This window comes from Dendropsophus ebraccatus, chromosome 4 (assembly GCF_027789765.1).
Source record: "Dendropsophus ebraccatus isolate aDenEbr1 chromosome 4, aDenEbr1.pat, whole genome shotgun sequence".
NCBI lineage: Eukaryota > Metazoa > Chordata > Amphibia > Anura > Hylidae > Dendropsophus > Dendropsophus ebraccatus.
Genome location: NC_091457.1, coordinates 5,217,814 through 5,233,775, shown reverse-complemented (window position 1 = coordinate 5,233,775; position 15,962 = coordinate 5,217,814). Strand labels below are relative to the sequence as shown.

The window sequence follows — 15,962 nt, the reverse complement described above, 5'->3', positions numbered from 1 at the left end:
GGGTGGTTACGGGCAACATGTGGTGGTTATGGGCAACATGTGGTGGTCACGGGCAACCTGCTGTGGTCACGGGCAACCTGCTGTGGTTACGGCAACGTGGGGTGGTTACAGGCAACGTGGGGTGGTTACGGGCAACGTGGGCTGGTTACGGGCAACCTGCTGTGCTTACAGACAATCTGGGGTGGATACGGGCAACGTGGGGTGGTTACGGGCAACCTGCAGTGCTTACAGACAATCTGGGGTGGATACGGGCAACGTGGGGTGGTTACGGGCAACCTGCAGTGCTTACAGACAATCTGGGGTGGATACGGGCAACGTGGGGTGGTTACGGGCAACCTGCAGTGCTTACAGACAATCGGGGGTGGTTACGGGCAACGTGGGGTGGTTACGGGCAATGTGGGGTACGGATAAACTGAAGTTCTTATAGGCAATCTGGGGTGGGTACCTGTAATCTGGCATGGGCAATCTGGAGGGGGTCATGGGTATTTGGGTTGGTCAGAGGCGCTGTGGCGTGGTCAGAGGCGACGTGTGGTGGTCAGAGGCGATGTGTGGTGGTCAGAAGGTATGTGTGGTGGTCAGAGGCGACGTGGTGTGGTCAGAGGCAACGTGCGGTGGTCAGAGGCAACGTGCGGTGGTCAGAGGCATTGTGGCGTGGTCAGAGGCAACGTGCGGTGGTTACATGCAATCTGGGGGGTTACATGTAATCTGGCGTGATTACGGGGAACCTGGGGGGGGGTATGTGCAACCTGGAAGGGTTACAGACAATCTGGGATTGTTACTGATAAACTGAAGTGCTTATAGGTAATCTGGGGTGGGTACATGAAATTTGGGGTGGTTACGGGCAATCTGGAGGGGGTCACTGGCAATTTGGGGTGGTTACGGGCAATGTGCGGTCATTACGGGCAACGTGCGGTGGTTACGGGCAACGTGCGGTGGTTACGGGCAACGTGCGGTTGTTATGGGCAACGTGCAGTGGTTACGGGTAATCTGGGGGGGTGGTAGGGATAATTCGGGAGTAAACTGCAATTATTACTATAATAAAAAGTGTGTGTTTTATTTTTTTGTCACTTTTTGTACTTTACACATTCATTTTCACTGTATTACTATGATTACTGTGATATTTTCTATCACAGTAATCATAGTTCAGTGACAGAGACCAAATTGGTCTCTGTCACTTTAAATTTTCAGAGTTGGCTTGTTGTGGAGCGCATGCGCACTTCATAACCAGCCAGGACGCCGAAGAGGAAGGAGCTCCAGGATCAGGTAACGTATAAGGGGTAGGGGGGGGGGGGTGACTGGGGGATGGGGGTGACAGGGGGGGGGGGCGACTTGGGGGGTGGGGGGACATCACTTTTTATCCCCTGTCACCAATCATTGATGTTGACAGGGGATAAAAAGTGCCGGGAGCACATTGTACAAGCGATCAGCGGTATACAGTATATACCGCTGATCGCTTGTACCGGGACCCCACAGGGAAGGTCCCGATGACTGCCCCATGCTCTCCGCTCCCTCCGGTGGCGGAGAGCATGGGGCTTTCATTCATTTTAACTTTTACATCGCTGTGAACAGACATTAGTTGGTTCACAGCGATGGCGGCGGCCATCTTGGAAATGACGGACGCCGGGGGAGGGGGGTTAGTGATCGCCCTACTAGGGGGGGCTGATCTGAGGTCTGGGGGACACTTATTTCATCTCCCCCCGCCGTAGATTCACGGCGCGGGGAGATGAAAGGCGACGGCGGCGGCACCGGTAATCCCCTTTACCGACTGCCGCCCCGGTAGCTGGGGGAATGGGGTGGGGGCCGTCCCGGCCCCGCAGCCTTATTTTCTGCCATCGCCATAAAATGCTGATGGCAGCAGAATAAGGACCCTTAGTGATCGCCGTAAAAAGCCGTATCGGCGATCACTAAGGGGTTAAGTAACTCATCTTTCTCCTGATCCGCAGTTATTAACTCCCCGTCGCCATTATTTAGGGATCCTACATGCTCTGACCTTGGTTTTTTTGCATTAATATATTTGAAGAATTTTTGGGGGTTTCTTTTGCTATCTATAGCTACCTGCCTTTCATTGTGAATTTTTGCTGCTTTTATTACATTTTTACAGGTTTTGTTGACTTCTTTGTAATGTTTAAATGCTACAGCTGACCCCTCTGATTTGTATTTTTTGAATGCCCCTTTTTTTCATTTATAGCCCTTCTAACCTCGGTTGTAAGCCATGTGGGATTTGATTTTAACCATTCATATTTGTTACCCATAGGAATATATTTGGCAGTACAGTTATTTCATGTGTATTTGAAGATTTCCCATTTTTTAGCTGTATCAGTATGTGACAGCAGCCGCTCCCAGTCTATGCCCTGAAGTTCAGCCCTTAACCCCGGAAAATTGGCCCTTTTAAAATTAAGAGTTTTTGCCCTCCCAACATGTTTTTCTTTTCTACACTTTAAGCTAAAAGTCACTATTTTAATTATATAGATATCATTATACTGTACATGTCACTATACTGTGATCACTGTTCCCCAGGTGTTCATGGACAGTGACATCCCCAACCAGCTCAGCGTTGTTAGAAATAACCAGATCCAACAAGGCATCACTTCTAGTTGGCTCCTCCACAAACTGGCCCAGAAAATTATCCTGCAGGAGGTTAAGAAATTCCCTCCCCTTTGTGGTTTTAGCTGAACCGTGACCCCAATCTATATCTGGGTAGTTGAGGTCCCCCATTATCACTACTGTCCCCTCCTGGGCAGCCCGCTCTATTTGTCTATTCAACTGGCCATCTACCTCCTCAGTAATGTTGGGGGGTCTATAGATTACACCAAGAATAATTTTTCACTCTTTACCTCCTTCTGTAGTTCTACCCACAATGCTTCCACATCATCACAGTCATCGCCCACTATTGCATCTTTTACACTCACTTTAATATAATTTCTGACATACAGACATACTCCTCCTCCCCTTCTGCCCACCCGGTCCCTTCTGAACAACGTAAATCCCTGAATATTGGCAGCCCAGTCATGTGAGGAGTCCAGCCATGTCTCAGTCACACCAACCACATCAATGGACTCCTCCAGAACCAAGGCCTCCAGCTCCCCAATCTTGCTGGCTAGACTTCTGGCATTAGTTACCATACACTTTATATTGCCATCGAGTTTAACCGCTTCATTATAAGAAATAGGATTTATTACTGTGCTGTGGCTACAATCATCCCCACTGTTCATCCGCAACAGATGGATCTCCCTATTCACTGCTCTTATCCTCCCCCCACATGACCCTTCTCCTCCCACCTCAATGTTCTGTCCCCTCTCTAACCTATTCGCCACTAAATTACACACTACATTGTCCTCCCTCCACATCCCTAGTTTAAAAACCCCTCCACCCCTTCTAGGATTCTCTCCCCCAGCACAGCGGACCCCCTTCCATTAAGGTGCAAATTATCTGCAGAAAAAAGTTTATACCCCAATGAAAATTCAGCCCAGTGCTCTAAAAACCCAAACCCTTCGTCTCTACACCACAACTTGAGCCATATATTTAACTCCCTAAGCTTCCGCTGTCTTTCCTGCGATGCGCATGGCACAGGCAGTATCCCAGAGAATACAACCTTGGAGGTCCTTCCCTTCAACTTAGCACCTAGTTCTCTAAAATTATTTTTAATAGACCTCCACCTACCTTGTATCCTGTCATTGGTTCCCACATGGACCACGACAGCTGGGTCATGCCCAGCCCCCCCAAGTAATTTATCCACCCTTTCCACCACATGCCGAACCCTGGCACCAGGGAGACAGCAAACCATTCGGTTGAGGCGGTCTTGGCGACAAATTATTCTATCCGTCTTCCTGATTATGGAATCCCCTACAACCACTAACTGTCTAGGCCTACCTACAATACCATCCTGCCCACTACTAGTTGGACTGTTCCCCCGGCTGTTAGCGAGAACAGGTTCAACTAGAGCTGCCATTTCTGACACTGATGCCCTTGCATCATCACCTAACTTGGCAATTTTGCTTGGGTATGCAGTAGGAGAAGTGGCCTTCCTTTTCTTGGATCCCTTACTGGTCCCTCTAACTACATTAACCCAGCTACTTACTTGGGCTGGGTGAACATGGCCTTTCAGGTGAGCCTTGATATATATATATATATATATATATATATATATATATATATATATATATATTTTATTATTATTTTTTTAAATGGCCCATTTTTATGGTGGTGGAGGAGGAGAAGGAGGAAATGACCTAGAGCTGAAACATGTGACTTCACTTCTTGAGGCTTTCAACTGGAGGAGAAGCAAAGTCTGGGTCTATCCACTGGGCGTTCATTTTAATGAGCGTCAACCAGTGAGCACTGTCAGTTGACAAGCGTCTGCGCTTATCTGTGATGATGCCTCCAGCTGTACTAAAGACTCTTTCAGACAGAACGCTGGCGGGAGGCCAGGCCAGCACCTCCAAGGCATATAATGAGAGTTTGAGCCACGTGCCCAACTTAGAGACCCAATACACGTAGGGCGCCGAGGGATTGGAGAGGACAGGGTTGTGGTCGGCCAGGTTCTCCTACAACATCAGCCGATACTTGCCCCCCTTGTTCGTACCAGGCCCTGCAGTGATGGTACTTTGGCAAGGGAGTGCCATGAACAGGACGCAGACTGCGCCAATCAGTAGTAGCAGGATAAGAGGTATTATCCCACACACAGAGTATACAGCTGTATAGTGGATATAGTATTGATTTTTAAAACAATAGAATGAAATATCTGGTCAAGTCTTTTACAGGACGCAGTCTGCACAAACCAGTAGTAGCTAGATAGTTATTGTAGCCCACACATTTTTAAAATAAAAAAATGAAATAGCTTGTCAATAGTGATGAGCAAGTACTAATATGCTCGGGTTCTCGTTACTAGAGATGAATATTTGCCGATACTCGGGGGCTCGTTTTGAGTAACAAACCCCATTGAAGTCAATGGGAAACTCAAGCCTTTTTGCAGGGGACCCAAGCTCGGCAAAGGGAAGGTTGTGTGAAAACCTGTCAACCTAAGAAAATGTGGAAACACCATGGAAATGGACAGAAAACAGCAGGGGCAGCATGTATGGATGCCTCTGAGGCTGCCAAATCGCACCATTACGCCAAATTATGGGCAACAGTATGGCAGTGATCACACAGTGAAGGATTAAATCAGAGGTAGCATATGAAACACCCCAAAATTTAGTCTGACATAGCATGGCAGTGAGAACACAGGGAACCATTAAAAAAGAGGTAGCATATGAACCACCCCAAAATTGAGCCTGACACAGGGAACCATTAAAACACAGGTAGCGCATGAATGACCCTAAAATTAAACCTGACACAGCATGGCGGTGAGAACACAAAGAAACATTAAAACACAGGTAGCATATGAACCACCCAAAAACTTAGCCTGACACCACGGAACACCACGGAAATAGACAGGAAACAGCAGGGGCAGCAAGCATGGATGCCACTGAGACTGCCCTATCGCACCATTATGCCAAATTCTGGGCAACAGCCTGGTGGTCAACTTCAAGACAATAGTGCTGACCCAGACCAAGATGAGCGAGGCACATGCGACCACGGTCAAAGGCCTGAAGGTCACTTTGGAGGTCAGAGGCCTTGGAGAGTGTTCCTCTGCCAGTGCCTGACAAGCCGACTGCTTCCCTCCCCCCCCCCCTTAATAACCTGACTTTTTAAGTTACCAGCATGAAATGGCCTGGGGCATGACACCCCCTGACTACTTTAGCAGTTAGGGTAATTTTCCCTATATCATGTGACTCACCATTTCTCCTCACCGCTGATTTGATTTTGAGTTTGAATTTCAGTGTGAATTTGAGTGGCAGTGGTTAGCACTGTAACCTTGCAGTGCTGGGGTCCTGGGTTCAAATCCCACCAAGGACAACATCTGCAAGAAGTTTATATGTTCTCTCCATGAGATCACCTGTTCACACTGCTGCAATTTCAATAGCGGTGTACCCTGAGGCCCCGTAAGTTCAGAGAAGAAGCTAGGGAGTGAATGTCTGCGGTGTGCTTTGAAAATTGAAATTGAACATTAAAAAAAGACCATAAAGTGGCCTTTACCGTCCTTTAGATGAGGCAAGCGTTGAAACGCCCAAAAATAAGGCCTGACACAGCATGGCAGTGCGGACACAGAGTACCATTAAAAGTGAGGTAGCAAGTTAGCCTCCCAAAAATTATGCCAGACACAGCATGACGGTGAGGACAGAGTGACCCCGGTAGAAGCTGTAGCAGATGAGCCTCCCAACAATTATGCCAGACACAGCACAATGGTGAGTACAGAGTGACCCAGGTAGAAGCGGTAGCAGATGAGCATCCCAACAATTATGCCAGACAGTCATGATGCTCCCAGCTGCACTGAAGACCCGCTCTGACAACAAGCTAGCGGCAGGGCAGCCCAGCACCTCCAAATGAAACTCAAACTCAAAATGAAATCAGCGGTGGGGAGAAGTGGTGTTTCACATCCATGCTCACTGCTAATTGCCCTGTGTAAGAGGGTGGCATATACTATTTAGCTGCAGTTACCCCCAGATTTTATACGACAACCTCAAAAAACTAGTGTGACCTGTATATTTTCTTATTTCTTTATTTCTTACTGCAGTCACATCCAAGCTCACTGCTAATTGCCCTGTGTAAGAGGGTGACATATACTATATGCCTGCAGTTATCCACAGATTGTATACGTTGGTATGGTCAGCAAGATACTCCCTCACCATCTTTCTGAAGGCCTCCCCCCTTCTCTGTCTAGACTGGGGACGGGTGACATAATCTTGCTGGGGTGCAATGAAACTGTCAAAAGCCTTGAAGAGTGTCTCCCTGCCCTTTGACAAGCTGCCTGGTCCTCCCCTCCTCTCCCCCGCTTTTTGGCCCACAGAACTATGTCCTCTGGCGCTAGTGGTGTCAGATGGGAATTAAATTTTCAGCTTCTGCACCAGGGCTTGTTGATATTGATTTACTCTCATACTGTGTTTCTCAGCAGGAATTAGAGTGGAAAAGTTCTGCTTGTAACGAGGGTCCAGGAGGGTGAACACCCAGTAATCGGTGTTGTAAAAAAAAAAATTAACCAGAGGGTCACTGGAAAGACAGCCTAACATAAAGTCAGCCATGTGCGCCAGGGTCCCAAAATGCAAGAATTCCCTCCATTTCCTCCTCCTCTACCAATTCCTCCTCTTCAGGCCCTACACGCTCAACAGCTAAGGATTGAGCATGGGCACCCTCTTCAGTTGCAACAGCAGTCAGCTCCTCTTCCTCCTTCTCTACTTCGTGCTGAGAAACAGACGTGAGGGTGGGCTGGCTATCTAGCAGCGCATGTTGTTCCCCCGTCTGAGACAAAGGCAAAATCTCAGACTTCAGGCTGAGCAGGGAGGTTAGAAGCAGACACAGCAGCGGGATGGTGAGGCTGATAATGGCGGCATCACCGCTGACCATCTGTGTTGACTGCTCAAAGGGGCCCAGTACCTGACAGATAGCAGACATCCACGTCCACTTCTCATTGTAGATTTGAGGTAGCTGACTGACCAGACTACCGCTTCTTGCCGAGGTTGACATCTGGCATTCCACAATGGCTCTGCATTGCTGGTAAACCCTGGCTACCATCTGGAAGGTGGAATTCCACCCCAAAATTTAGCCTGACAAAGCATGGCCGTGAGAACCCAGGGAACCATTAAAACAAAGGTAGCATATGAATCACCCAAAAACTTAGCTTGACACCACGAAGATACAATAGAAAACCAGACAGCCCTGCAAAATAGTCGAATTCGACTAATAGTCGAATTGAAGTTAATTTGATTTGAAAATTGAAATTGAAGATTTAAAAAAAGGCCATAAAGCCTGTGAAACAGCTAAAAATGAAAGGACGGCAGAGGACACCTGCAATTTGAAATCCACACATAGTATGGTTTGAAATGGATTTGAGTTTTTTTTTTTCCTTTTTTAAAACACTCCACAACGCAATTACATTTTTGTGAAGAAAAAAACAGAATATTCACGTTATATACATTTATATATACCCTAAAACCTTTTCCCTCCCCCCTCCCCAACCTACCACCCACCACCCGCCCCACGAGGAAGAGAGATAGACCACACAACACAAAAAAAAAAAAATATATATATATATATATATATATATATGTATTTGCATGGGGGGAAACCCAAATGCGAAGGAAAGGAGGCCATCAATTTATTCAGTTGTCATCAGAATTATGCCTAAAATTATCCAAAATACTCTAAATTTTCCTACACCTTCTTTCTGATTTTACCGAGTTTTTCTTGGCCACCATTAGTTCATACTTACAAATTCTATCTACTAATTCCTTCCACTGCTCAAAGCTAGGTGCTGAATTCCCTCCCCACTTCCTAGCAATTAGCACCTTAACTAAAAGGAACAATTTATTTTTTAGAGAGCCTTCCTTTCCGTCGCTTGGGAATCCCCCCAGTAATATTTGGGAAAGATCTGACCCAGGATCCATTTGCAAAACATCTTGCATATACACCATCACCTTCCTCCATAATACTTGAACTTTTTCACAGCCCCACAATAGATTCACAATCATTCACACAATCGGTTTGATCCCTCAGACATTTTGGACACTCTGAGTTATTTCTATATCCTCTATTCATTAAGTTTAATGGGGAAAAATAAACCCTATATAAAATTTTAAGGACTTTAAGTCTATAAGGCTCATCACAACAAACGAACCCAGAATTAACAATAATAGTACTCCAGTTGTCTCCGTGAACTTCTCCAATAAGTAGATCCCATTTATCTTTCAGTTTCTCTAATTTTCCCTTCCCTGTCTCTCTAATCAACATTTTATATATAGGGGATAGGGACTTCCCAATTGGGCCAGGTTCCTTAATGTATTCAATTATACTATAGTCACTAATATTCCATAATTCCTTATTCACTGTATGTGTAAAGGCATTTTTAATTTTTGCATACCAAAAAACTTGTGAGGCTAACAACCCCCATTCCCTCTTACAATCTTCAAACATAATAAATTCTCCATCTCTTACTACTTGTGATACATAATTTACCCCCTTCTGTCTCCAAAACGGTGTATTAGTAATCTTAGAAAACTCTTTTAAGTTACTATTGTGCCATAATGGAGTGAACCTTAACCCTTCCTTTATTTTACATATTCTCTTAATGCTTACCCATACTTTGTTATACATTTCTAACTGTGTTATTGTGCTCTTACCCCCAAAATTAGCCTCAGCTGCCTCTACTACATCCTTATATACCCCCCTACTTAGCCCTAACATGTATTTGAGTACTGCAGACTTCTGCCCTCTCTTAAGATCTTGCGCCTTTGCTGCCAGGAAATATTTTTGAAAGTCCGGTAATCCTATCCCTCCTTCCCCAGTTCTCTGAACCCATGTACTATATTTTACCTTGGCTTCTTCCCACCTCAAATAAAGGAATTCAGCACTTTCATTAATTTTTGGAACCATGCATTTGAAATCCAGACTGGGGACGCATAAAGAAAAAATAAGACCTGCGGTAAAAAAATCATTTTAATGATTGCAATCCGATCTGCTATAGAGATTGGCATCCTAACCCATATCTCTATTTTATTCCGAATTTTTTTCATCAGGGGCTGCAAATTTAAATCTGCAAATTTAGCAATTTGCGCGGGAATTAAAACTCCCAAATACTCTAGTGCTACACCCGGTTTAAAAATCGTAACAGGGAGAGAGGCCCCACAAATATCTTCTCCAATTGGTATCAGTGAGGACTTCTCCCAGTTAATCACCGGACAGTTCAGACCGGACAATTGTCCATACTCCTCGATTATAGCCATAACTTTCGGGATGCCATTCCTCCAATCCCTCAAAAAAACCAGCACATCATCTGCGTAAAAAAAGAAATCTATCCTTTACCCCCTCTAAACCGAAGCCCTCAAGATCTTCTGCTTTCCTAAAGTTTATTGCCAGAGGCTCCATGTAAAAGGCGAAAAGCAATGGCGAAAGGGGGCACCCCTGTCTAGTCCCCCAGGTAAGGTCAAACCATCCAGTGTGTCCCTCATTCACTGCCACCCTCGCCCTGGGAGTCTCATATAACAGTTTTACCCAACTTATAAAATTGCCCCCCAAATCAAATGCCTCCAAAACTTTCCAGAGGAACCCCCACTCCACCCTATCAAACGCCTTCATTGCGTCTAAAGACAGGATGGAGTTGGGGGCCTCTGTTTCCAAATGAATATTAGCAAACACTCTACTGATGTTATCATATATAGATCTCCCCGGGACAAATCCAGCTTGTTCCCCCCCAATTAGCTTGGGAGCAACTTTTGCCAGTCTAAGTGCTAGTACTTTAGCTATATTCTTAGAGTCCGTATTGAGCAACGAAATTGGACGATACGACTCAATTCTACTGCTATCTTTATTCTTCTTTTTTTATCAGAGATATACTGGCTTCATACATAGAGGGTGGGAGGATGGCATCTTTACAGGATTCATTAAGCATTCTATGTAGCAAGGGAGCTAAGACCTCAGCGTACTCTTTATATAGCTCAGATGGAAGACCATCTGTTCCTGGGGCAGACTGTCCCCTACAACTCCTAATGGCGGCCAATATTTCCTCAACTGTAAATGGACTATTTAGCATCTCTTTCATAGTTGTACTAACTTTAGGGAATGGGATACAATTTAAATAATTCTCAATTTCCTGATCCTGATGGGTGTCAGAAGATGTGTACAAGTCTGAAAAAAAAATCAAAAACTATACCCTCCATTTCTACAGAGTTATTCACAACCTTACCTTCTTTATTATATAGGGAAGGAATATATTTTTTTGTCCTCTGGGACCTAATTATTCCTGCTACTAATTTCCCCGGCTTCCCTCCCTCTACAAAATATTTATGGCCCCCCCAAAAAATCTTTTGTTGTGCTTTCTCTTTAAGGTAGTCCGCAAAACACTTTTGCGCCACCTTAACTTTTTCTCCATTTTCCACCATTGGGGAGAGGCCAAAGGTCTCTTCTGCAGATCTCACTGCCTCTTTAAGTTCCAGTTCTTTAGCGTAGAAGGATTTATTTTTATACGTAATGTCCCTAAGAAAAATCCCCCTAAGATAAGCCTTAAGGGCATCCCATACATAACTCACCCTAGTGGATTCCTTATTGCGTTCCCAAAACATCAGTATTTCTCCCCTTATTACTTGTTTATTATCCAATATGGACAACCAATGTGGATTAAGCCTAAAGGGCCTTCTCCCCCCATTTCCCCTAGAAAGACCCCCAATCACTGCCACCACTAGAGAATGGTCGGATATTGACCTAACCTCATATGACATTTTAGTAATTTACCTCAGCGACCGGTCATTACAAAAAAACAGGTCAATTCTGGAGGCCAATCCAGTGGACGAACCAAAGCACGAGAATGCTACTGTATAACCATATAAATATCTCCAAACATTCTTCAGACCGGCCTCCATCATAACCCTACTTAATGGCAATTCTCCCACCTGTTCTCTCTGCATCTTCCCCCTTCTATCTTCGTATGAATTAATAACCGCATTAAAATCCCCACACACAAAAACAGGTAGGTTTGGTCTTATCATTAAGTATTTAATCAGGTCAATAATCGTCTGTCGTGCAAACGGTGGCGGGATGTAAAAAGCAGCTAACACCATCTCAGTATTGTATAACACACAATGTAAAAAATAAAGCGCCCTCTATTATCTATTTTCCTGTGGAGAAATCTAAAAGGGACTTTCTTATGTACATATACTGACACTCCTGAGGAAAAATTAGAAAATACTGCGTGAAACTCATGGCTAGCCCATTTACGAAGCATTCTATTTTTGGTTTCTTCAGTGCCATGAGTCTCACCCAGACATATAATAGCCAGTAGCTGTCTGCTAACTAAATCATAGATTGCACATGTCTTGATCTTATCCGCCATACCCCTTACATTCCAATAGAATAACTTAACTTTACCTAACTCCATTTAAAAAGAAAAACAAAGAAAAAAAAAACACATTGGTCCTCTCCCTCTTCCTCGTGGTTTCAAATTTTACTTCTCACCAGCCAGTAGTTTCCTTAACACAGGTCGGCGCTGTACCTGAGGAAGGCGAATTTTAACACATTGAAAAGCAAATCCCAGCTGTAGCAGTCCATTCACCAACATTGTATTTAGCCGAGTTATCATATCTCATCATTTCAATCATCTATTTGGCCCCCTGTATATCACCTTAGTTTGGCTTTTATCAACAGTCAACAAATGGCACAGCATTCAGGATCATTTCACAGGGAACAGTTCACTTACTGTGCAGAGGGTGCAAAAGGAATGGCAACTGTAGGCTCTTAATCAAATATGGTCAGCTGGCTATCCTCCACGCCACGTCACCGCTGACCATCGGTGTCTAGGGGCCTTTTTATACCCCTGTCCTTACCAGAGGTGTCCAGGGATTATGCCTGTCCAGTCCTGCCTCAGGTCTCCCCCACATTGAGAGCCAAAAGACCCGACCGGCAAGGCGCGAGCGTGTCCGAGGCCATGTCAGATCACTCCCACCCGGGATTTCATCTGGCAGCAGGGCTCTGGAATCCCGTGTCCCCACAGGCAGCTGCAGAGTCTTCCATCCAGGGGTCCTGAGCTCCGGGCGGCTCGGCGTCACTCGGCTCCACTCGGCATCGAAAGGAGGAGGAGACAAAAAAGTGCTTCGCTCCGGAGAGGTCCGAAGCCGCTCGGGCCACACCACGACAGAGGAAGCTTCCATCATCGTGGAGGGAGAGGAGGGAGGAGCGGAGGACGAGGTCCGGTGTCCTACCACATGACGCCACGACGCCCCCCAACCCGCAAATGGATTTGAGTTTGAATTTTACTTTGAATTTGACTGTAGCTGTTGGGGTAACTTTCCCTGGTCGACTTGCGGAAATGCACACTGATGCGCCGCACCTTGGTGAACAAGTCAGCCAAATTGGGGTAGGTTTTAAGGAACCGCAGCAACACTAGGTTGAAGACGTGGGCCAGGCATGGTACATGTGTGAGGCTGCCGAGTTGCAGAGCCGCCACCAGGTTTCGCCCATTGTCAAATGCAACCAAGCTCACTGCTAAGTACACAGGGTAATTAGCAGTGAGCTTGGATATGGCTGCAATAAGAAATAAAGAAATAAGAAAATATACTGATTTTGGAGGCTGTCATATACAATTTGTTGGTTACTACAGCTATTTAGTGTATGCCACCCTCTCACACAGTGCAATTAGCAGTGAGCTTTGATATGGCTTCTGCAGTGTCCCAGAACAGGCTGTCAGTTTCTCACTTTAAGTTTACTTTTATTGCTATAGCCATGCCTGTCCTGGAAACTATATGCACTGCAACTGTTTACTATGTAGTCCCTATTACTCTCAGGTTCATGTGTATATCTTGTGTGCATAACTATGTGCAGTGGTATGCAAAGGCTGGTGATCACGTGACCGTGCCCCGTAACCTCCAATGTTCCTCCAATGGCCGTCGAGCTTTGGCCAGGGGTACCATGTGACTTCCTCTTGCAAGTCAGTCTATTCTCTGCCACAAAGGGGATAGGATGTCTGTGTGAGTTCTGCCCTCTTCCTCAGAGAGGACAGATGTGTTCCTGGTCCTTCTTCACCTTTAGAAGAGTGGACTCGGTGCTCTGCTGTAACAGTTCCTGGATGTCCGCCTGCTCAAGTGCCTGGAGTATCCTCTCATCTTGGTGTCGTTCCTGCTCTCCATCTCCTCATCAACTAAAGATATTCACCGCAAGTACTATAATCCACCCAGCCTCTCTATTCCTACTACCCCTATCATCCGGCACGCTTCACCTCACCCTATTCAGGACCACCTTTGCTCTGTCTGTTTAACCCTTCTATATACCCGGTTGCATCCGGAAGAGACTGTTGCTACCAGTTACCTCAGTTACAATAAACTTGTAACCACCGCTGTTACTGAACCCTGGCATTGGTGTCCCTTATCTGGTGCTCCGACTAGGTACAGCGAAGAATCGCATGCCTAGTATCCCGCATAGTACCGCAGACCGGCCTACAGCTGTGCCACCCTTGTGCCATTACCGTGACAACTCTATACCCTGCAGCTGCCCCGCTTCCTGCCTGCTAGTAACACCTGCACTGCGGAGTGGCCCTCACGGGTCAGGGCATCGCAGCTTCACTAAGAAATAGAGAAATAAAATATACTGGTGGTCACACTAGTATTTGGAGGCTGTCGTATAGAGCGTGTGTGTAAGTGGTGGTCTGTGGTCTATGGCACCTGTTACACAGGACAATAAGCAGTGAAGTTCTATGCAGGTGTACTACAAATCACATCAATACAATGTACAATGGCAGCAGCACCAGCTACAAAATAATAAAATAGTACTGAGCACTTCTTAGGGGTGTGTATGCAACACCTAATGTCCCCTTTCTGCCAGCAGCCAATCACCACAGTGGTAGCTGCACTGCAAGTCCCAGCCAGCAGTCTGGAGTAATAAAAAAAAAATAACGATTTTAAGCCCTTACAAGGGCTGCTTGGTTCTTTCTCTAGTATTCCCTGCCTACTGGAACGCTAATTCCCTCCGTAACGCTCTCCCTGACAAGCAGCATCTCTGTCTCTAATCACTTTAAGCATATGTCTGAAGCGAGCCCCGCCGGCCGAGATTTTTATATGGCAGGGTCATCTAATCTGGTCAACCAATCGCTGCTATCAACATGTATGGGTCCCACGTGATCGCAGGATGTACCAAAGAGTCTCCTGCATGTTGATTGGCTGAGAAATTGGGCCCAAACTTACAGGAAACGGAGGATGCCATTTTCTCGAGTATTGCGAGATGCTCGTCTGAGTAACGAGTACCATTGAGTACCCTACTCAATGGTACTCGAACGAGTACTAAGCTCGGACGAGCATGTTCGCTCATCACTACTGGTCAAGTCTTTCACAGGACGCAGTCTGTGCAAACCAGTAGTAGCAAGATAAGAGGTATTATCCCACACACAGAGTATACAGCCGTATATTGTATATAGTATTTATTTTTTAAATAATAGAATGACATAGCTGGTCAAGTCTTTCACAGGACGCATTCTGCGCAAACCAGCAGTAGCAGGATAACAGCTATTATCCCACACACAGAGTATACAGCCGCTTACACTATCAGTGCGTGCCGGAACACACTGCCTGTCTCACAACAGCTTCATAATCTCTGTTTTTATAGTTTTATCCCTAACAAGGGCTTTTGGGGGTCCCTTACTACCTAACTTCACCAAAAAGCTCTCTCTTTCTGGTATACAGTACCTCTTGTAACCCCCCACCCCCACCCCCCGCATGTTTATTGGCTGGAAAGAAGCACCAGGGGATGTAGGAGGGCGAATCATGTGAGTTTCTAGGTGAAAAAATGCAAGCGCTATGGCCTTTTAAGCACAAGGAGGGAAAAATGAAAACACAAAAATTGAAATTGGCCCGGTCCTCTGAGGGTTAAAGGGACGGTACCAAAGTCATCCTCAAAGTGCCTGTATTAAAGTTGCTCTTAAGGGGACGGGGCATTCACTTATAAAGGCGTGGCACCAAAGTTGCTCTTAAAGGGAAGGTACCAAAGTCACTCTTAAAAGGGCGGTTCCAAAGTCACTCTTAAAGGGGCATTACATAACTTGCTCTTAAAGGGGCATTACATAACTTGCTCTTAAAGCACAATACCAAAGTAGCTTTTAAAAAGACAGTACCAAAGTCAATCTTAAAGGGAGGATAAATAAGTCACTCTTAAAAGGAAAGTACTACAGTCACTTTTAAGGTATTAAAGTTGTTCTTAAAGGGCCGGGGCCAAAGTCACAATTATAGTGACAGCACTAAAGTTGCTCTTCAAAGGGTGGTACCTAAGTTGCTTTTAAAGGGACAGTACATAAGCTAATCTTAAAGGGACACTATATAGGTCACTCTTGAAGGGTTGGCACCAAAGTTTCTCCTTAAGGGAGGTTTTTTTTAAATTCTTTATTCTTTATTTCTTTT

At 45.5% G+C, this 15,962-nt stretch overlaps 1 protein-coding gene across 1 annotated transcript in view; it reads right to left on the bottom strand.

Moving 5' to 3' along the window:
- The window catches only part of LOC138789176 (vomeronasal type-2 receptor 26-like), a 31,733-nt gene extending 18,999 nt beyond the window's left edge, over positions 1–12,734 (bottom strand). Inside the window, exons 1-6 of the mRNA XM_069967780.1 lie at positions 12,527–12,734; positions 10,944–11,026; positions 7,471–7,608; positions 7,171–7,335; positions 4,863–5,018; positions 4,255–4,436 (exon numbers count right to left, since the gene is read on the bottom strand). Of these exons, the coding sequence (XP_069823881.1) occupies positions 4,255–4,436; positions 4,863–5,018; positions 7,171–7,335; positions 7,471–7,608; positions 10,944–11,026; positions 12,527–12,734 (932 nt within the window). The remainder of the gene's footprint in view (positions 1–4,254; positions 4,437–4,862; positions 5,019–7,170; positions 7,336–7,470; positions 7,609–10,943; positions 11,027–12,526) is intronic.
- Between the last annotated feature and the right edge of the window lie 3,228 nt (positions 12,735–15,962).